We start from the raw sequence: 23,156 nt of genomic DNA, 5'->3' as shown, positions 1-23,156 counted from the left end.
ACGGTATGAACGATGGCTTAGTGAATTAATCAGACACATCAGCACGAACAATGCACAACCTCAGATTTAAGCGTGAGTGTTACGAACAAAGGTCAGCTGTTACAAGGACCTGAATGTCTTTTTTTTTTTTTTTTTAAACACAGACGAGACAGTCGAGAAAAAAGCTTACGCAAAGATATTTTCCTTCCTTTAAATTCACACATTCAGTCTGCCCTCCTCTTTACAGTAAAACCTGTAAAATCACCACCTTTATAAAAGGACCATTCTTTTTTTTCTTCCTTTTTTTCTCCTCAACTTACTTTCTGTTCTCATCTACATCAAAACAGTAAAAGCATTATATGTTTTTTTTTAAAATGTTGATACAATACAAGTGATGTCCATCCTAAAATTTCAAAAACTGTACTGTGCTTTAAACAAGTCCACCACTAACACTTGTTACAGTGAGGAAAAGCTCACTATGGGGAAGCTCCTTTTTCTTTCTTTTTTTTTTAAAAGTTGGTCCATTAAATATGTTTGGTCTTCAATTTCAGCTCCTAACAACATCTTACTTTTCTTATTTGTCACTTTATAGAAATAGACTGTGCCTGTGCATCGCCAAAAACATAAACAATGGCGTGATGTGGCACTGGTGATTGCTTGAATTAAATTCTTCTTGAGGGAATTAGGAGACATCTGTCTGTATGTTAGTAAATGAGGCCCTTCCTTTGATCGTTCCTCTCTTTTTGGTGAGCCAGCCACCAGTACTCATCTGTCTCTACCCTGAAAGACTAAAACCCTTTGTGCTACCGGCCACCTGTCATCTCACAATATCCTATCTATTGTCTCCACTCAGTCTGCGTATTACCGGCACATTCACATCTTTCTTCACCTGCGGATTCATCAATCAGCTGGCCATAATAATGTCTGCTGTGCTTTGCTGTAACAGAAAAAGGAGCAGCGGTAACGCGAGACATACACCAACCTTTAATCTGAACAGAATACCATGTACACGTTATTCTGCTACTGGAAACCAGTATGCCAAATCTGTGTTAACTGCCGTTTTGCACACACGCTCTCTCATGCACACATTTAATCCCCTTTTGCTTCTCAGAAGCAATAGCACCCTTTTGGACAAACCATACATCCTGTAGCAACATCATCTCCTCTGGCCCAGATAAATGTTTGTCAGACATGAGTCCTCCTGGCAGCACACTAAGAGGCCCAAAAGTTCAGTTAAAAAAAAAAACAAAAAAAAAAAACTTAAAATCAATCTGGACAAAAAAAAAAAAAAAAAAAAGGCCTTCAACCCAGGGTTTGGGGTTTGTCCTTTAAATGTGAAGATAAGGAGGCTTGGACTCTCTGGGGGAATGGATCACTTCAATCCAAAAAAACTGCTGCCTTTCAAATAGCAGGGCACTTTCTCATTTGTCCATGGACACGGTGAATGAATCTCGTATTCGTGCCACCTCGGCAGCGCACAAGTGTCCATACAGTTTATTGTACCACTCTGGGAAACGACCCCTGAATAAAGAAAACAGAAAGGAGGCCGTTAGCTTTACTGTGTTCAGCTCAGTCCCCAATTTACTTACGGCCCTGAAATTAATCCGCTCACCTGCAGTCGTTTCTGGAAATGTGCGTGAGTCTGGATTTGTTGGCTCCACAGGGCTCTATGAAGTAGCGTGAAGTGAGAACATTGGCTCGGACGCCCACCACAGGCGCCCCTTCATGGTCCACAGAGGTACACACGAGTGCACACGCTCCCTTCGGCAGGTCCGTTACCCATGTTCTGGTAGAAACCATAAAGACAGTTTAAGATTAAGAACCGCATTAAATCAGAGCATCAGAAAAGATGAAGAGAAAAAAAAACAACGCAAGAAAGACAGAGATCTACCTGAGTATGACGTGGTCTCTGATAGGATGTGGAGCCATGGAGTTCCTCACATACTGGTAGACCTCTGTCCTGTCATCGAGGGTCTCCACTACACGGCTCTCGAGCAGGTCCTCATCCCAGTGTCCCTGCTCTCGCAGCACCCGTGTCAGGACCTCTTCAGGAGCTGCGGGAACCTCCACCGTTACTTTCCACAGCCGCAGTGGAAACCCATCATGCACCTTGAGAAACAGGCACAGAGACCCAGTTACTTCACATACAGTCCTCTGATTTAAAGATATTAAGATTTTAGAGCATTCATTAAATCACAGAACAAAGATAGGAAATTATAGGGGTGAGGTAATGTCGTGCACACAGATTCTACAGTTGGGCCTGTAACTTTTTCGAGACCTGACACTGTATATTTTTTAAAGTAGGCAAGGAAGGGTTAATCAAGCATAGCTTTAGTTAAGGTGAGTCATGATGTCAAGCTCAGTCCCTGCAGTTGCAGCACATCTGCAAGCCCCCCCCCCCAATCCCTCAGTTCATGCTGTATCTGACTTGATATCTTGTCTATTTGTATCAAAGCCTGCTCTGTTCTTGTTGTTGCATATGTGCTTGGAAGGCCCCAGAACAGAGCTACACTGCCAAATATAAATTACTGCAGATGGGATTCATCTTCTTTCACTGTTGTGCTCCTGACTAAAATGTGGTAAATATAAACTTTTAGTGACTTATGCAACTGTTTGGAGGCTAACTGGCAGGATATCTAATTGTATCAGTCATATTAGGGAAATTACAAAAATCAGATGTAGTAATTTAGCCATAAATGTATGCACAATGGTCAGACTGTGTTTCAACATATTTCACTGCACTTTAGCCAAGTCAGCTGCTTCTTTCTGCCCTCATATGATAAAAAAGCACACACACTCTATGCCTTGTGACTTTAAACTGGAGAAAAGATAACCTCATCCAGGCCCTTGCAAATTGGACACAGGAAACGTAAGCCTGGGATAATGCAGAGGCTCTGTATGGTTTTGTGTTTGTGTTTGTGTGTCTCTATGTCAAGCTGATGTCATTCTGGGATGGAGTCCAGTACTGGGATGGGAATGAGACGCCAAGGGGCCAGGCCACTTTCACACGGATTTGTTTTTACACAGGAAACCCTAACTGCAGGTTTTCCACTTGATATTTAGAGAATCAGGAGAGAGGCAGGGCAAAGACTAAGAGGAAAAGAGAAGACAGGAAACAGAGATGGTGTGCATGTTTCATGAATGACAGCTTGTTTACACACTATAGAACCATAGTAAATCTTTCCTACATGCTGCTACTTTCGCTTTGTGGCAATTTTATCACCGTTTCCACCCTTTGCGACAAACAGACACAATGAGAGCAGCTGCAAAGGCTGAGCAGACGATGTGTGAGGGAACCTTGAGAAGTAAAAATAAAAGTGGACCTACCTTCCTACAGGCCAGGTCAGCGTGCTCGGGCGTGGAGCAGCTGTCATATCCTTTGAACTTGTCTTTAGCCTCTTTGAGGAGAGTGTCTAGGCTGTCTTGTAGGTAGGCCCTGTAGCCTCCATGCGCAGCCTCTTCACCTGCAAGCTCCTCCAAGCGTTGAGGCAGCAAAGCCTGCTCCATGTACGAGTTCCTGCAGCGATTCATTTCTTCTGGGATCTGTGAGAGAAGAGGAGAAGGATAGTTAGAAGACTTGTTCACCTACCTGGTCTGCTAAGCTGTAGAACAAATAACTTTGACAGATTTGTACAGCTTCCTCCAATGTTAGAAAAATCTATGTTCTGTGCAATACCTGGAGACACTGGAGAGAAAACCGCAGTGAAAATGAAAATGTAATAAATTAAGATCCCCTCCATTCAAAACTATGATGAGCTTGTTTTTATTTCATTTGAACACATGCATCATGAGCTTACTGTGGGTGGGTGGGGCTTCTTTTGTAAAGCAGGTCCAATTTAAAGATCTCAAAACAATGAATGAATGAATGAGTGACGAGCGCTCACTCTGTGTAAGTCATGTTTTCCCAGTTAGACTTTGTCATCTTTATTAGATTAATTCCATTAAACAAATGGGAAACTGGATAAGGAGCAGCTAAAAATGGAAGCAGCATGTCCTGTTTTCACCTCTGCCCAGCTTATTCTCAATATGATCGCCTTCATATGTCCCACCTTCAATTACATCCTGACAATATTATGGTCCATCTTCCTTTTACAAACCTCCATAAGCAAATACAAATGTAATTAATAAATAACTGAGGAAGGGGCAGTAATTGGGTTTACTTGTGCGATGTGACCATGACAGCGAGACAGGAAGCTTTTCCACAGTCTAATAGATTTTTAAATTATCTTAATGACTAACATTATGCAACCTTTTAGCATTTACTCTGACATGTCAGAGAAGATGCCACAAGGCAAAACACATTTCAGCCCTAATGTCATTTTTAATTGGATTTGTGATGCTGCAGTTTGCTGATTATTTCCTGTTGTGCTATCCTCGTGGAGATGCCAAATCTCACTGACATGAATTCATGGATTTCTGACCTTTGTTTTACTATGATGGGTTTACCAAATGTTTGAGAGGGGTTTACATGACCGGGAACACTGAGTAAAGGCAAGCTCTGTACAACAGAGACATTGACACAGCGGGCCAGTCCAGCTAGCACATTTACCTTGCATAATCCTAACATTGCTTGAACAAATAACTGCATGAATTGGATGAAGGACTTACATAACTGGGCCTATGTTTGTTGAAAGGACAAACAAAGGGAGACGAGTTATGTGGCAGCAAGCTGGAGGTGACATTTATTCTGTCAGCAAACTCACCTTTACCACCTTAGTTTACCATGACAATATTAGCAGGTAACTCATTCTGCTTTGGTTTTATAAGCTAAATTTCAAAGTGAGGAGTTTGATGCACACATTTCATCTTCATTATTTTTAAACACTGACCCTAAAGAGTTTCCTGCACTCCTGGATCATGTGTGCCAGGCCATGAGTGGCAGCAAGGTTTTCGTTCAGGTCCCTCTGATCCGGCTTTCCGAGTGTCTGCTTCCGGTTCATCACCCTTTGAAGAAGAAGGAAAAATAAGAGGACACGATGAGGTTAATAACAGCAACTATCATGCAGGCAGTGCAAAGAAAAACGGGAGGAAATGGTTTAGCTGATAAACCCTCACCTAGAAGTGCCAAATATGTATGTGTTTTTAATTAGGTTTGTATGTTTATGTAACCTTTGTATTTCCTCTGTCTCCCTCTCTCCCTTCCTCTTCTCACCAGCTTTGCTCTCTTCCTTTTCACCTCTCTTCTACAATATTCTACCCTTGCGCTTCTCTGTTTTCCAAATTGTACAGGCATACTGACTGTTATGCGAGATGCTAACAGTCAGTATGCCTGTGACCTCATGAATGACCTCATGAAACTGAACTGATTACAAGGGCACACACTCAGACACACACCTTGGCGAGGAGCTCTCCTTGCGTCGAAGAGTGTTAAGGTGGAAAACGGACGGGGCCAGACAAACTGCCAGATTGGTGGGAGTCATCTGATTCTCAGCCACGCTGGCCGTCACATCGCTTAGCAGACACAGCAGCGTCCGGAGCGCCTCTCGGTTCTCATCCGGTAGGAGCAGCACAGCAGCACGGGCTGCCTGAAGGCGGAGCTCTTTAGGCATGTCTGAAGAAGAAGATGGACTCTGTCACGGTTCCTTTTCAGTTCGGTTGAGTTTCAGTTCATTTAGCTCCACAACAATACCGTCATTATCATTAATACCACTTTATATTGTAAGACAGAGACGCTAAGAGATTTTAGAGGAACCCAACAATCCAATGACCCCCCCATATATGAGCACTTAAAACAGGGAGAAAAACTCCCTTTTAAAAAAAAGGCTCAGGGATTGCTGCCATATGTTGCAATCAGTACTAATAATGACTGTTATACTACATCCTGCCATCTTTTTTTTTTTTCCAGCTGTTGGTTAATTCAGGAGGTAGACTGTATCGGCCCTTCTATTACATGCCAAAAATGAGCTATGATGGGATCTGTGTTGATCTGTTATATAAGCTTTGTTATATAACCTTATATGTATGGGTACACTATGGTTGACCGCTCATTCTTCACTTTATATAAACAGTGTCTAATGCCCATGCAAAGAGTAAGCAGCCAAAGGATGAACTGATGCTGTAGCAGTTAGGATTAACAGTATCACAGCTCGTACATCACAATGATCCACAGGTATTTTCTGCACTCATCTGTCTCGTATGTGCTTTTTATGCTTTTTAATGCTCCTGCAGATGTGCAGCTGCATGTGTGCAGCTGCATGTGTGAAGCTGCGCAAGGATTGACGTAGACGAGCCTACAAAATATTTTATGTTTGGTGTCTTCTTACACTGATAGATCTGGAGGAAGGTCTCTGAAAGTTTGCTAGTAAGCAGGGGCTCAGGTAAATCTCTGAAGTATTGCTTCAGCATGTCGGCAACGTCGTAAGCTGACTGGCCCTCGTAGTTGACTCCTCCCCCGTCTGCACCACTCGCCTCATTCATCTGACGGAGGGCTTGGATGCGAGATTTTACGCCCGATTTCCTGAAAAGACCCACCTGGGCAGGGAAACAAAGAAAAGAGTTACATCTTGCATACTGCACAGAAACCTTTGAGCTATAAAGTCCTCGATCAAAAAGTATCAAAATGATTCTCTCAAACACACACACAGACGTACACACGCCTTTTACTGCGACAGGCTGTTACGTTAGGAAAATAACATTCTTGACTTATCCACAAATCCACAGCTTACAGTTAATATGGTTACATCACAACAGATCCTGTTGACTGTATTTACAAGAAGCTCCCATTACAGCCAGCAGGCATTCATGTACTGAATGCTGTGTAGAACCTCATCAATGGCCTTTTAAGGCTGTATGAAATGGCAACGTTGGGGAGGAGAAAAGAAGAAGACTCTTGGCTTGTCCACTCTGAATATTTTCCATGAGCGGTCACTTCCAAACAGAGGCACTTTGTCTGTCCTTGAAATGAAAGCCATCATTCTCTTTCACATTTTTACCATCGATTAGAAGTCATTTAGAAGTCATTTTGACTACTCATTTCACCTTTCCTTCCTTTATGAATGCACAGGCACACTGTTTCAAACTGGTTCTGGATTAAAGAGACACAGGTCCCCATGCCTCTTACCCTCAGCATATGTGTGACAATAAGAGCAGTTCACTGCCTCATCCTATTTAACATCGAAAGAAAAAAATATCTGATTGCCTTAAATTGAGATGTTACACAATTTGAGTATATTAAAGATAAGAAGTTACAAGGTGGCTGTTATATGCACACTTGACATTACAGTGCATGCAAAGGTTTTTGCATACATCTACATGCTGAACATGTGTATGTTTCTGTTACCTGGTCGAGGCATTGATTACGTAAGTAGCGCATGGCCTGCTGAATTCCTTGAGGCAGGGGCTGGCCTGTCCGCTGGACGATGACTTGCAGTGGCACACCAAACACATTCCTGTCTTTGTAGTCGCGCACCTTGATCCGCTTTATAAACTTTGGCACAGCCCTGCAACATACACAAATTTGAATCTTTAAATGGGTCAGCAATATAATGGCATGCTTTCATTCTCACTTTACTAACTAACAGCCTCCTCCGCAATCAATAAAAACACATCACAGTAATCAGGCGTAACACAGACGTTCCAAAAAGGAAAGAAAAAGAAAAAGTGTTCATACACAGAAAATTGAATCACCACTGCGTCAGAAATGCGTCAAACGGTTTATTTTTAGCTCCGATTCAACGTAAAACAGTTAAACAAATCCAATTATACAGAATTTGCCTGCTTGGATCTTTTATGTGTGTGCAAGGCGAGCGCGAAAGTGAGGAGCTGCGGAAGTCCGTCTCCAAGTTTACGGGAGGGGCGGGCAACAAGATGGGAGGAACCCACTGCTTTATACCTCTCCGGGCGGCTTCCGTCTCCTGATTCATCACTCTGGGCGAGCTTGTATACAAGCACTTGGGTGCCAGCGAATAGCAAGTCTCCAGCCACAAACCCAGAGTTGAAACATGCAACCCTGACCGTTTCACAAGAATGCAACAGATTTATGGCTGTGTATCTGTCTGCATGGGTGTGAGTGTGTTTTGCAGAGAGATGTTATGCGTGACTCAGGACAAGCACGTCTTTGTAAGTGCTGGTGTTCACAAGACTCGGAGTGCTTCTCAGAACCATGGTTTAGAAAAAAATGAAGAAAAAAAAAGAGCATATTATGATCCCGGGCGGAATTCTGAATATGTGTGGGCCTCCAGTGGCCAACAATTGGACTCTGTCTTTCAGTGAGCCCCAACCTGTCATAAGACTGTCATGTCGCCTTCTATTTCTGTCCGAGGAAGGCCTTGAGCAGAAAAATAACAAGCAATGTGATTTTTCACTTCTAGTGATTTTTTTTCTTCAGCTTGCAAAGACTTCATCAAAACAGCCAATTCTAAGTAACAGTTTGTTTTAGAGCGATTTAGCACAACGACATTTCAGCGTACTGCAATGTGAACAATGCTCAGTGATGGATTTTCTGGTCAGCAGCTGCTTGTATTTCAGGTAATATCATGAAATTGTCCACTTCACAGGATTTCTTTCCCAGTATCCAACTTGAGACAAAAAAAGACAAATGAATGAGGAAGTAAACAAGTAGGATGTTGGGTGTTGTATGATCTTTCTGAGCACCATAGAATATTAGCCCAGACCTAAAGCCTAGAAGTGGACAGTGATTGCGTGCAGCTCTTTCCAGCCTCGAGCTCAACACCTCGCGTGTGAACTGCCATGATTGCCCTGTTGAGAAAAAGACTGTATACGCCCCTTCCCAGCAATTATGGGCCTGGGAAAAGAATGTGAAACCCAACCTCTGTGGAGAGCCATCACCACGCTATACAACAACCTGCAGATGGAGAGGATTTGGAGATGGGTCGGATGGAGGGTTAATAGCTTGCTGAATGGATATATTAAAGGGCATTACTTAAAGGAATATATGCCAGTTGCAGAAGCTATTTGACATGAAGCTTAAAAAAAAAAAAATCACTTCGCCTTAATACCATTCCCCTTAAATAATCCTTTCCTTCAGTCCACTCACCAACTGAAGCCGTGTTTGTTTGTAGGGGTGTGTTTCTCCAGCAGAGCAGTGAGTTGCAGAAGGGAGAGCTTCTGCAGCAGATTCATCTGTAGTACAGACTGGCAGCTAATCTGGAGCTGGGCAGAGGCCAAGCTGGGCCGATGGGAGTTCTGGAAGCTGGGCCAGCGTAGTTTCTGTGGTCTGAAGCACAGTGGAGGAGAAGAGTAGAGCACAAATTGAGATGTGAGGAGAAGAATGATGATTGAGAAAGAGCAGTTTAACCCCTGGGATCTGCGTCATGCTTTTGTGTAGACATAAATGTAGACAATAACCCATGGCCACACACAGTATTTGTAGTTGTTACGTGCCAAGTGATCAGTTTAGAGATTACAAGGACTTATGTATACATCAATCAAGAGATTGTCTTAGAGACTAAAAGCCCACTGAACGTAAGTCTGCCTGTGAATTCCTGAAAGCACAGGAACAGTCCCCATGGAGACCAAGCAGCATTCCAGAGTCCTTGGTAGCATTACATAAGGAGAGAAGTCTCAGCGTGTCCCCCTGTTTATCCTGTGCTGTCACTTTCTATGTAAAACTCTTCTTTTGTTGGTGCCTCAGTGTTGGATTCAGGTTTGCTATGTTAACAGTTCTTTTATGCATTGAGTTTTACAGAACTGCCGGTGGCACAAGAGTTTCAATCTTATGTAAGTAAAAGTAGACTATACTAGTTTTTTTTTTAAATAAAAGAAGTTGGAACTATATATTTTGGGAATGGCTAACAGTCTAAATCTCAAACCTATGATAATTTTTTTCAAATCTGCATGAAGTGGCCCTTCAGTGATTACCTGCATTAGTAAAAAGACGGTTTAGATTTTCTTCACTCACCTGCTGGTTCGGGTTAGAGATGCTCCAACGCCAGAGTCTCTTCTCTCCCTCATTCCGTCCTCTCCCTCACCCAAGGGGTTTCCAGTGCTGTCTTGGTCGCTTCCGTTCTCGGCCTCCTCCAGTCGGTTCTGCAGAGGAGAGGACGGGCACGGGGAGGCTGAGTCCAGAGCTGAATCAGAGTCTCCTTCTTCCTCTTCATCTTCCTCCTCTTCCTCCTCTTCACCGGCTGCATCCTCAGACCAGGCATTAACAAAACGCGGCAGGCCGCTGACATGTTGAAGCACTTCATCTAATTTGCGTTCATCCCCCTCTTCCTCCTCTCCCTCCTCTCGCTCAGTGTAAGGGACATTGTCATAAACGCTCAGACGGCTGTCGACTGAGCCCGATGAGCCACGACGCTGGCGTCTGCTGTGCCGTCCCCGGAGGATCACAGAGTTTCCATTATCATTACTGCGTGAACTCCCATCCTGGAGGGCTTTGGGAAAGGTTCCAGGCTTGTGGCCTTCTGGTAAATAGAAAAAGATCATGCCCTCCTCTTCCTCTTCTTCTTCTTCCACTTGTCTGCTATTGTCTTGGACACTGTAGTTGTTTCTGTGGTTCTGCTCATCAATTATCATCCCATTACTAGCGTGGCAGGGGATGGGTGGGGCAGACTTGGGTGTTGGCTGTTGATCTGAAGCTTGCTGGAGAATGCTGAAAGGATCAAAACCCTCCAAATACATCCCCCCTCGCTTACCCGAGCTCGCTGCTGCGCTGTGGCTGCGAGCTCGAGTCACTGGGCTCGGTGTGCTCACCGCACTACCACTGCTTGCTTCAGACTGGCTGCTCCCAGTACTTCCAGTGCTTCCGTTGCTGGTCTGAGTGGAGTAGGATACAGAGCGATTGCGATTAAGCGTCATAGTCTGAGTAGGATTGCGGAGGTGATTGAGATTCTGGTTGAGGTTGAGACTGGAAATATCCACACAGTTAAGCCTCCGCAGTTTGTCATCATCGAGACCCTCTTTGACAACAGGGCCGCTGATTTCTATTTTGCCTCCACTGGTGGTCCCCTTTTTCTTTCTCTTAGAGGAGCTGCCACTGCGAAGCCGCAGACTCTCCATCCTCTTGAGGAAGCTCTTTGCTCTTGAACGTGTACTTTTGCCACTGCCACCTCCTCGATCCAGACTTCCTCCTCGTCCTGACACCCCTGTCTTTACATCAAAGGTGAACTGTCTGAAGGTATCTAAGGGCGATGGAGGCAATCCATCAGACAGAGAGTCCTCATTAGCACATCCTGACCCACCTGTGCCTGACGATGAGCACATGCTAGCTACCGAGCTGGCACGAGTGGCATTAGCAGGCACAGCTTCATTTACCAGAGCAGCACTATGGGTCTTCTCTTCTCCTCTTCCTCCACTCCCACTGCTGTGTATAGAGCCAACTTCAGGCTGCTCACTGAGGTCAGTCAGCACACTCTCCGAACTAGTGCCTTCACGGAGGGTGAGTTTGCCTTTCTGGGATGCTTGGTCCTTGGGAAATGGGGGCTGGGAGGCATCTGTGGGCAATGCGGAGAAAACCTCCAGCTCCTCCATCCGAGACCAACGCTTGCTGTCCCTCTGGAAGGTCCAGCGGCCACTGATGGCACAAGGCTCATCCTCATCGGAGTCCTCACTCTGAATGAATAGGGGGGGCCAAGCAAGGGAAAGGGGAAAGAAAGAAACAGCAAGAAGAGAAGGAAAAAAGAGGGAGGGAGAGAAACAGTTAGTGACATTATTCACTGCCACATTTTCCACTTCTTTTCCAACATTCCTCACCTTGATCCAGGAAACTTTCTGCAGTTTATGGAACTTATTTTAGAATAGCTCTAATTTTAACCTACATGAAATATGATGACATACAATGGCTGTCAAACACTTCCATAACACAGCACACCTCTCATACGATCTCCTTAGATGATCTAACATGCTATAGACACAATAATATAATCATTGTGTATAACTGTTTCTTAAACTGAGGTCTCATAGCATGAAGTAATAATATTCATGGTCAGCCAGTAAACCTCAGAGGAATAATATGAATAAAGTGGCCATTATGGAGTTAAATGTACTTTTTTTTTTTTTTTTTTTTTTAACAAAAATGCACAAACTCCCCCAATTTGGTTAATCTGTCTCAAACCCCGAAGGGAGTAAAGGAAATTCCATTTTGACCCCATAGCTCTCAATGTAGCCGGCCAGACTAGGGTCACCCACCCATCCCCAAGATGGGTGGGTGCACAGAGTCGTTAACTCTGTGCATAGTAAATAATCACTGATAAACTCTCTCTTTTTTTTTATTTCTTACTCAACCCATCAACCCACCTGTCGTTTATAGTAGACAACTGAAGCCAAACACAGGCCACAGTTTTCATTTTTAAACCTTTTAATCACTTTTTAAGGCCTTCTCTGTAATCAGAACTCATCAGAACACCAGAAACTTATTATTATTATTATTATTAACTTATTTTAACTTTCAAATTGACTTTTCTTAACAAAGAACCTGTGTATGAACTATATTTCTTTACAGAGATAAATAAAAAATTGATAATTTTTAGTTCACAAAGGGTATGCAGGCCTTATTATATGCTATGGATTGGAGACTGTAATATCAAATAAAAGTGAACAAAGAGTGTGATTTATCCTACTGAAAAAGAATGATTTACTAATTTTGGTGACATTTTTCGATGTGACGGTAGCTTGTTTCTCCAGTTATTCTGGTCGTCATGGGAGATAACAGCGGTCACTGGTCAACATAGCTGGAACAATTCGTCCACATTCTGGAGACATTTTTACCATCAAACCAGCAAATCATTCATTGCAACAGAGGACACTCTGAATGTCACATCAACAAGGCTGCAGAATGAAAACTATTCTTATCATTATGAGAAGACACAGCAGGAGCAAACCATGAAGTACGGGAGACGAGGAGATGAAGATTTAAGAGAGGGAATGTAAAGACGTGAGTAGATCAATGCATTCCTAAGCTGTCTGGGTGTGGGGGTGGGAGGTTGTTGTCCCACAAGAGCGGAGGAGTCGAAGAGGCAAATAACCTCTTTGACTCCTCTGCTCTTTTCTGTTGACTCCTGAAATGAAAGGTGACACAGAAAGGGTCATCCTAATGAATACCACCACGCATAGAACAAGGATCTTCCTATGTAGCCCTTAAGGCCATTAGATTAGGTTGATTTGTAGAAAACAGAGAAATTCTTGTCACAAAGTAACAATGTCTGTCAGTCTAGACTCGCTACATGGTCTAAAACTGGGATTTTAACAGAATTATCCTCTAGAGGAAAAACACTTTCTAGGCCAGCTTCCCTGAAAGAGAAAATTAAGTAGTGGCATTGATGGGAGTTTAATTTCTCTGAAAAAAACAGTTTGAAACGCAACTTTAAAGTACCTCTGAAATTACTCAAAAGATGTAGAAGTATGGGGAAGTATTTTAGGAGAAAGAAGGTGCACATGCCTTAAGTGGGGGAAAGTCTTGGTCAAAGAAAGCCCTTCATTTAGACATTAAAGCTCTCCTCCCTTCCCCTACAATCCCACAGCCCACTTGGTATAGAAATGAACCCAACAGGTGCCTTCTCATTAAACAAGATGAGAGAAAATGCAGCTTTGCCCTGTGGCAAAGTGTGAACTGTGGGCTGAGGTTATGCTGTGCAAATGTGGATAAGGAGATGTGCAAAGTGGATTTTCACAAAGGTGAGTAGTTCAAGTGCTTGCATGTAGACTTACTCTTTTTCTTTGTGGTGAGATCTCCAGTCTCATTAGAGCGCACTTATTGAGGGTGTTCAGTCTCCTGCAAACACAAACACATGTTCAACTGGTTACATTTGAATTCTGTGTTATACAACCTCACTAACGTTCACTAGAATGCAAGAATCACCAAGAGGATGTATAGTGGAAAGAAAGATGAAACAACGCAAAGTAGCTGGGGTGCATCCAGTCTGGCTAATGAGCTGCTGAAGGATAATCCCTACATGAACAGGAAGAGAAGGAGAGAGAAAAGAGAAGGAAATCTGTTGGAGTGGTGATGCAACCTCAGGGAGGGGACAGAAAGCTTATCCCTTCAGCCACCTGGAGAAGGAGAGCAAGGGTGGTGCTGGTGGTGGTGGGGTCCAGCCTCTGAAGAGCTCTTAGAGCGGATCGTATAACAATGGAGAGATGAAGTGATGGGAACTGAAGGATAGCTGGTGATGTGTAAAAGGGATAAAATGGTGCCAAAAGAGAAGACACTGAGATGATAGCTTCCAGATGTATGGAGGAACACCTACTGTGGTTTATTACTTAAGTCAGATTCTGCTGAAGGAGCTGAGTCCATTAAAGAACCATTAGTCTCCTCCTCATATGCTAAAAAGGATGGCGGGGGGGGACCAACTAGGATGCAAACTCCTTTCTCTTCAATGATAATTGCAACCATTTAGATCTTTTAACATATAAAACAAAGGAGATGTCGGAAACTTTAGGCACACAAAGCTTAGAGACTTTTAAACTTTTATTTTATGTAGTACAAAATGAAAAAAAAGGTGCAATGAAAGGAGCACTGGGTGACCTCGACCTGGGAAGTGTAGGAGAAAGATATGTGCCTGGGAGTATGATACAAAAGACTGTAATGACTAAGATAAACCCTATCAACCCCGAACGAAGAAGAAAATAAAGAAAAGGGGTAAGAAATACAGTGAAACCAAATGGGGAGGGGAAGCGCACAGTACACGGTTGCTTTTATCTCATCTACAACTTTCTAAAGCATGGCTCTTTTTGAAGTCATGCCCTCATGTTTTCATTACAGGAAAAGGTAGTGATAGTATAAAAAAAAAGAGAAAGAAGCCAAGGAACAAGAAGAAAGGCATATACCATCAAAAGAAAGATAAACGATGTATGAAGAGTTTAAGCATGACTTGTAATCTCACCTGCAGAGAGCCTCAATAGCATCCCGATCGAGGAAGTCATGGTCTCTGGTGACTGAAGAAATGTCAATGGGAAACTGGGCATCTAAAGAGAGAGTGAGTCAGATTACGTGAGGGCATCTCCCTGCCACTGATTGGATCAGTATGTTCAGATAAAACTAAAGATACCACCCTCAGCTCCAGAGACACCCACCTACTCAAACACCCACATCCCCCCAACACCCACCCATACAGCCCTGATTAAAAGCTAAAAGAGGAAGTAGCGTCTTAGTCGACCAAACAAACACAGCTGCAGCTTTCAGACCCAGCAGGCAGGGGGGATATGCAGCACAGAGGGAGCGAACAGGGGACTGATTGAAGAATGACAATAGGTACTCCAGTATGGCTCAGAGGTCCCACTTCCTTTTCTGCTACTCGCTCTTTCTCCATCTCTCTGGTCTACCTCAATAACAAGGTCACTTGTTCACCCAGGCACTGGGCTGGTAAAAGCACAGAGCGACTTTGCCTTAAAACCCTTATTCTGGCTTGAATGCGAAGAATGAACAACTGGATGTTAAGATGTTTTCTGGAATGTCAGCCCAACCCAAAATGGGACTCTTGTATCCAAACCCTCGGGGGCAATGTTGATAAGAAAACGCCATTCACGGAGCCAGTACCTTAACCTGGACTGTACTGAAGCAGGCCTATCAGTCTGCCTATCTTTAGTGGGGGCAATAGTCTTGACAGCATAGACAATAAAGAATCTCCTATGGAAATAAGGGAGGGGAAAATGTGTCATGTATCAACACAGCAATTCCTACTTATGTGGAGACGGCTGCGAGAAATAGACTGAAATGTGCTTTGCAGCACTTCTGTGCCGCTGTTTTTGTCTGAAATGTCTCATCACCTGTGCAGAAACTCAAATAGGAAACCTTTCACGGTTAAGTGGAAATAAGCAATGACCTGCTGACAATGGCAGCTTGTCCTGCTGTCATCATTGTGTAATTACATAAAGGCAACCGGTATGCCCATGGCATGCCATAGTATAGTTAAGAGTACCTACAAGGAGTGAAGAATGTTTGATGTATTTTGGTGTGTATTTATATTTCAAGGGTCAAGCAAAGTACTCTTTGTCAATCAGCTGTCACTGTAGAAGTAACTTTAGATGGGGCAGAAAACTATAATTATATAGGTTACACTGTAATTGAAGCATAGTTAATGTTTAGAATACAGTACAGTGTGCTGAGGCTTATATGGCTTTCTTTACGGAAGTAGAGCAAAGTGCTGGTGATCTGAAAAAAAATACACCCCATTTACTCCTCTGCAAGGTTAGGCTATGTGTTTGCATGTGTAGGGTACAGTTTAGTATCTTTTTTAAATGAAAATTTTATTTTAATAGCATTGGTGTTATCATTATGTTAGTGCCTTATTGATTTCATTTGGTTTATTTCAGAAGTTGGTGAATAAATAAAAACCTTAAAACTAAAAAAATTCTAAATTGAAAAGTCATTTTGATTGTAATGTAATAAAACCAAAACCCATCAGTCAAGTGCCAGTTTTGAGTGGCTGCGGTGTCTCTGAGTGCTCCTTACCTTCGTAAAGCTGGGCATACTGTGGGAACCCTGCAGCTCGGAGCCAGGTACAGGCCTCTTTGGCTTCAATCTCTACAGAGAAGAACGGGTGAAACATGTTAGAGGGTTATCTTTACACCACCAAACAACAAAGCACATCACATCAAAAAGCACGATAACATGAAAAATCACGAAGCTTAATAAAGTTATCAAGTCAAAACACAGATCAAAGAAAAGACTCTGGAACCTTCCAGCATGTTAGCAGCTTATCAAATGTGAACTCCTTGACCTTATTAGTGATCTCACACTCTGTCACTCTCCTCTCACGTTTCTAATGCTAGAGCTTAGAGCAACATATGTGCAAACTGTGTTCACGCCATCACACTCCAAATGTGTTCCACTTAAGCTCCTTGGCAAGGTAAGGCAGTGGAGCTGGATGTCTCCAACAGGAAATGTTGCTGGCTGAGCTTTTCCTCACCTGACACTAACAATGGATGTGCATATGTCCCGGTGTTATTTTCTTAATTAATTAATTAATTTATTTATTTTTTGCTTGTGTTGCCCACCAGTATCTATTCCTCCTGATACATTACTGAAAACATAAGGAAATTCTGACGATGAACATGCCTAAAGGGAGTTTAAAATGCAGATATTATTCCATACATCTTAAAGGCTGCTAGCCAAATTCTCCCATAGCTGTCTTTAAACATATGCTGTGACATTTGGGCTTGTTATGCAAAGTACTGTAACTGAATGCTGAGGTCCATGTTGTGTCACTGGTGCCACAAGGATGCCTCCCGGTTATCTGTGAAAGCTCTTTAGATGACATGTGCCAAATGGCTGCCCAACCCCAGTCTCCTTAAATGCTTCATTATCCCTGCAGCTACATGTTTGTAGACTGGAAACAAAGAAACAAAAAAGTGTTACAATGCCCCAGTTACTAGAACGACAGCAAGTGCATATGCAGCTCAACCTTGAGAAAAACTTGTAAATAAATCCTGAGTGCCAAAGGCAGTAAAAGACACTGACAAACTATGGATGAAAGTGACAACATGCAGAGTGATTGCAAATCATGAAGGTGAAATGCCTGCCAACACAAGATCTGGATGCAAAATCTTAAATTCTGGGAGGACAGTCAGATGTTTCAATTTCAAGCTCATTTTTGCTTTCAGACATAATATAATGGCAGGTTCAGTTGGTTTGCTGCATCTGGCTGACTGTAATTAGCTAATTATAACCACCCATAAAGAAACTGGATTAATCACAATTTTAAATATATTATTCCACAATAACACAACAAGAGAACAAAAGGTAAGAAACGTAACCAGCAACAGAGCGGTCAAAGGAAGACTCCTGCTGCAAAGGGTCTGGACTAAGCAATATACCAGCATTTACATACCAACAACAAGCCTAGACGGCAGACAAACCCACTAACAACAAGGTGTGACACGACCAAGACTCCCTCTGCCACTGCAGAGGCTCGAACGTCCTTAAGCAACCAGCAAGAGACCAGCGCGGACCGCAGTGTCAAATGGCACATTAACAACTATGTTTTCAGCGTTATTTGTCAAATGTGCTCTATTTTCCTTGTGGATGTGAAATTGTATGCCTGAGAAAAAGTGTGTTAGTGTGTGTGTGTTTCCGCCAAGTATTTTTGGAGCATAGTGAACCCAGAGGAAAGTACAAACCAAGCAGTAATTATACCAGCATCCTTGAAAGCAAGCACTGCATAGGGCCACAAATTCTCATGCTCGCTTGTGTATAAATGTGAGTGGTGGTGTGTGTGTGTGTGTGTGTGTGTGGTGTGTGTGTGTGTGTGTGTGTGTGTGTGTGTGTGTGTGTGTGTGTGTGTGTGTGTGTGTGTGTGTGTGCACAAGTAAGTCTGTGAGTGTTTGCATTGACTAACCTCATGTTTAAAGACAACCCACTCAAAAGACAGTAAAGCTATTGAAATGCAAATTACACATACAAACACATGCCCCCCCAAACAATCCCCAGAAAAGGAGCTAGGCGAGCCAATAAGTGCCTTTGCTGGGATGCTATCCAGTGACACACCCTATTCGGCTAGAATGTGTGTCAAATCTATTTTACAGTGACATAATGTGAACTTAGTGTGCCTAGGAAACAAAATAATGACAATAGCATTCACCGTGCAGATGGATCAGAGTGAATAATATTTGTCAGTGAGCTACATTGTGTCTATTCATTCACAGAGTAAAGCAAGAATATTTTTGTCTTTTGTTTGGTCACAGGAAGTGGACAGGGGCATGGGGTATCTGGCACAAACAATCCTAACAATAGAGCAGCACCCACTTGCACTCGCATCTGGAAGAATAAAAAGTCGGATCAACAAAGCAACAAAAGGAATTTACAAGAATATCCCAGGCACTCGGATCATAAAAACGGCATCCTTCAACAGCCCCCCAACCCTTAACATTTTGGTTTTGCTTCGATAAAATAATTCAAGGGTGTATTTTAGATTTTTTCTTGACTTGCTGTCCACCCTGGTTCCCTAGGCCTCGACTGGGAACTACCTCACTTCCTCTTCCTGCTTCCCTCACAGGAAGAGAGCTTAGGGGCGCTGGAGTGACCACCGACCACTTGGCTGCGCAGCCCTGCCTTCATTTGTTCCAGGCCAGATAATAGACAGAGAGGCAGCCAAGACAAACATGGGCCCCGGCGATTGTGTGTACTTACCAAATGTCCTCGTGGTTAAAGACAGCTACAAAGCCACCCTAAACAAATGTCTTGCAGCACCCACTTAGAACTTCAGTATGATGGCAAGAAAGCAGAAAAGTGAGTTTTATCACTCTGATAATGATGCAGCATGTTTGTGCCAAGTCGACTCAAGAATGGATAACACATATAGAGTGAGTCAAAGGTTCAAAGCCAAGGACTACTGAAAACACTACATGTCCTGGCAGGCTATTTACAGCTACAGCTGGCTTCACATTGCACTATGTTCAGTCTTAATTCCTGCAGAATTCATTTTTATGCTTTTATTTGGTTTATCTGCACTCGAAATGCAAGAGCCAATAAATGCAGCTGCATACCAATCTATGGGAATTCTGTCACCTTGTGCCATTTGGAATTCAGGATGGAATTCTTGATTGGGAAAGATAACCTTATGCCAAACCTCTCCCTTGCTTGGCTGTTTCTTTTTCAGCCAGTGGCTGCATGGTTGGTTTGGCACAGCGGTTCTCAAACTGTGGCCACATTTGTGACACATAGAGCCGCTGCAGGTGGGACACTGATGATTTGTGGGGAAAAAAAAAAGAGGCCTGAAGCTAAGTTATAATTTTTTGTTTGAAAAATAAACAAGACTTTGCTGTTATGATGCTTTGCTCCATTTTAAACTGTGGTATATGTGATTTTTTTTTTTTCAGCTTCTAAAGTTGGACATATTAAGAAAAGTTTGAGAACCACTGGTGTAGTGACAGGCCGATAGGAGAACTTAGATAATCACAAGTTCAGAACAGGCTCTTCTGGCTCTTAAGACATGTGAAACAATTGAAGAAAAGGTGGCCTCATCTGGACATTTACAAAGCTCATCTGGTGAGCAGCCAGTCCAGCTTTACCCACTGCCAGGAGTATCAACTTCTAAAATTATCCACAACTTCTTTTCTTTGCTTTCCTTTTCCCTGCTCTCACCCCCATCTCCTGCGCTGTCTCTACTTATTTAAACTGCGCTCGCCACTACTTTTCTCTCCCTTCCGGTAGCAGGAAATTCTCACAATTGCCGGCCACAGTCCCACCCCACCTCAATCACCCCCCACCCCCCACCCCCCAATACAGGAGGCAGTGGGGTCTGGCTGGCTGAGTCTGAATGCTCAGCTCCAGTGGGAGTTTGTCAGCAGCAAGCAAACAAAGGATGCTGCTCCCCCACCAACAGCAAACTGGAGGTCAAGAGTCTCTATACAGTAACAGTGATGTTGGGTCTTTGAAGCTGGCAGGACTGACAAGAATGCTTGACTAACCACTGTTGGCTTATCTAGAGTTACCCGATCATTGCTGTTTCTTGAAGTGCCACTGTGTATCAACCCAAAATGCAGTCATCAGGTCCTTTTGAAGTCCATTTCTGAGTGGGTCGTTCCAACAAATTTTAAAATCTCAACTCACGTACATGTGAGAGAATCCAAGAAAAACTGGAGAAGCAGCTTATTTAGTGTGACAAATGTAAAATCCCTCCTGCGCTCCACTGTTGGAATGTAAGGATGGATGATTTTTTTCTCCCCCTGATGGGTATCATGTTTGTGATTCCATGATGGAGACAGCTGGTGTTCACAGAGAAGGCCTGGCTGTTAGCTAAGTGATATGGTGCCAGGAATATCACCATCTGGCAGTTCTCAAGCTATGGCCCCCAGTGACACACACACACGCACACACACACATATATGTACACACAAAAAATAATCAAGTTACTACCATGGTCCATTCCAGTTATCAACCACCAGCTGGCGCAGGCATGCAGGCACGGATCCACCAACACATACACACGCAAACACACGGCTGGTCCAGATGGATCGCTAACCCCAAAGACCCCCTGACGACAGATTTATGCTCACACGAGGGCCCTAGCCCTGATCAGGTGACCAGGCATATTCAAAGCCTCTGAGAAGCTTCAGCAGCCAGATGACAGCCTACCTGCCAGCACCCCCCCTCCCTTGATAGCAATCCATTAACATACAGATGCCAGGACAACCCAGTACCTTCAGCCAAGAAAGGTGAGAGCAGGAATGAACATATGACTTTTCTCACAGGACATGAAGAAAAAGCTGGATGTAAATCTTCCAGATAAGGTTGCAGCTTCTTCCTGTTTCACAAAGAATCCAGATGCATGCTTCCTTCATTTAGAAAAACCCCAACCTAAACTGGTTTACCTCATCCCACCTAGGTTTGAACAAAGCTTTAAAAAAAAAGAAAAGAAAATGTGTTTGCTATTATGTCTTTGATTGGACAGTCCTTCTATTGCTAGTTTGTAGTAGTATGACATCAGTGTCATACTATCTCTAGATTTGTAGTTACTCTATGTAAGGTTCATTCACCTTGCATCGTGATAGCTGGAAATGAGTACGTACTGTATGTGTGTGCGCGCCTTTGAGAACGTTCTTAATGGCTTTATGGCTCAACTGAGCCTCACTGTGCTCATATCTGCTCCAAACCCCAGGCAGCTGATAAGGAACCATGTGTTGGAACAAACGTTTAAAAAGGCTGGGACAAAGGCGAAGCACACAAATCAAGTTAAGCCTGCCAAAACTAAACTGAAAACAGGATTTTAAACAGCAACAAAGCACCCCCTCAAATTCCCCCCCTTAGCAAAAGGTCGTCAGTCCGGCAAAAGGCAGGCAGTTAAACAAACTGGAGGCGATTGGATGGCACCAGTGTCGCGGACTGGTACTATATCTACGATAATCTCAGAACAATTAAAATATTATTGTTGCTAAATATTCCAGTTCACGACACTCTTTGAGGAAAGTTTGATTCCTAAAAGTTCTAACCACCAAGTGTGCGCTGGTCTGCTAGAAACTTCTCCTGGCTGCGTGCGTAAAATTGGAGTTCCTACAGTGGATTTTTAGTTATTTGAGAAAGCATCCCGTAATAGATGTTCGCAAATTTGGAGAGGTCACCGATTTTAAAAGAAACAAGCAAACAAACAAACCCGGAGCTATTCGGTGAACAGTGAACAGAAGTCGGGACTCTGTACGCGCCAGGCTGTGAGATTTTCTGACAGTCCGCTGCGCTGCGCCCTAAAGACTATTTATTGAATACTCAAAGGAAAATTATAGCGAAAGTTTATAACCTTAAATACCAGAAATAAACCTTTTAAAAGTGCACTGTTGGCGACTATTTACTCTGTGAGGGTTAGGGTTAGGAAACCGCTTAAGGGCATGGACACGTTTTTACTATAAACTGAAAACCATCCAAAATACCCACATTTCCAAACACTTATTTAAACACAGTAGTCTGAATAGGATGAATGAAACGGACTTACGTGTCAGTATCATTTTTTAAGGTCCCGGCTCCACCATAAACCAAACTCCCGGCTTGCGCTCTGGCAGACTACACGGTCTGGTCAGATCTACTGTTAGGAACGAAGTCCGCATGATAAATCCACTGCAGATAAAACTCAAACTATAGATTGGATGCAATATTCTCCGACTGTTGGGCAAAATGGTAACTCCATGTCCTAACTGATTTTGCTGCGACAGACAAAATTCCACAATCTTCAAATCGTCCCAGCGCCACCCGCTCTCTGAATGAAGCGGTTCCCAGCAGGAATGTGAATGGAGAGTAAAGTGTGATTCAAGCTTTAGGAATGGGCAACTCTGCCGTGGCTCCACCCCCACCCACTCCGCTGCTCCACACCTGATAAGGAGCTGGAGACATGCAGATACACAGAAACAACCCCAGAAGTTCATAAAGTGCAGGGACTTGGAGTTGTATGATAACTTTGTGTCCAAGCGCAAAAACAATGACAAACTCCTGCGAGTTCTTTGCTCAAAATGGTGGCTTCATTTGATAGGTTTCTAAGTCTTTGCAAATTATTGACTTTAAGCGCGAACTATGTTTTACAAATGCTACCTGTATAAATTGCAAGTGATTAACTGAGTTAATGTTTTACGACTGCGCGTTTATTTCAGCTGTTGGGTCTCTCCCGCTTCTACCACTCCACAAGAAGCATTCAACTTGTAGGTTGGCACCCAGTTTGCATATCATTAGAAACTAATGGAGACAACTGTGAGACGCTCTTTTGTAAGACGGGATTAGTCTGAAAAGCGCAAGTGGTGCCGGTAAAAAGAACTGCTGCAGGTATGGTAATGGCTGTGTCCCGACGCGCCGGGCGCACGTA

At 43.3% G+C, this 23,156-nt stretch overlaps 1 protein-coding gene across 3 annotated transcripts in view; it reads right to left on the bottom strand.

Moving 5' to 3' along the window:
- Window positions 1–279: 279 nt before the first annotated feature.
- Window positions 280–23,156, bottom strand: part of dlc1 (DLC1 Rho GTPase activating protein) — an 82,920-nt gene continuing 60,043 nt past the window's right edge. For 2 of the 3 annotated variants that reach the window (XM_030728857.1, XM_030728849.1), the window contains exons 6-18: window positions 16,328–16,399; window positions 14,760–14,841; window positions 13,585–13,648; window positions 9,839–11,490; window positions 8,975–9,154; window positions 7,259–7,418; window positions 6,243–6,450; window positions 5,314–5,530; window positions 4,809–4,923; window positions 3,307–3,522; window positions 1,871–2,088; window positions 1,592–1,765; window positions 280–1,500 (exon numbers count right to left, since the gene is read on the bottom strand). In XM_030728857.1, the coding sequence (XP_030584717.1) occupies window positions 1,401–1,500; window positions 1,592–1,765; window positions 1,871–2,088; window positions 3,307–3,522; window positions 4,809–4,923; window positions 5,314–5,530; window positions 6,243–6,450; window positions 7,259–7,418; window positions 8,975–9,154; window positions 9,839–11,490; window positions 13,585–13,648; window positions 14,760–14,841; window positions 16,328–16,399 (3,458 nt within the window). In that variant the 3' untranslated portion in view covers window positions 280–1,400. Of the gene's footprint in view, window positions 1,501–1,591; window positions 1,766–1,870; window positions 2,089–3,306; window positions 3,523–4,808; window positions 4,924–5,313; window positions 5,531–6,242; window positions 6,451–7,258; window positions 7,419–8,974; window positions 9,155–9,838; window positions 11,491–13,584; window positions 13,649–14,759; window positions 14,842–16,327; window positions 16,400–22,298; window positions 22,576–23,156 lie in introns of those variants that run through there. The other variant, XM_030728861.1, reaches the window with a different exon arrangement.

The sequence above is a fragment of the Archocentrus centrarchus genome, chromosome 1 (assembly GCF_007364275.1).
Source record: "Archocentrus centrarchus isolate MPI-CPG fArcCen1 chromosome 1, fArcCen1, whole genome shotgun sequence".
NCBI classification, from domain to species: Eukaryota; Metazoa; Chordata; class Actinopteri; order Cichliformes; family Cichlidae; genus Archocentrus; species Archocentrus centrarchus.
The sequence above is the reverse complement of the archived record's forward strand: the minus strand, read 5'-3'. Positions and strand labels throughout refer to the sequence as shown.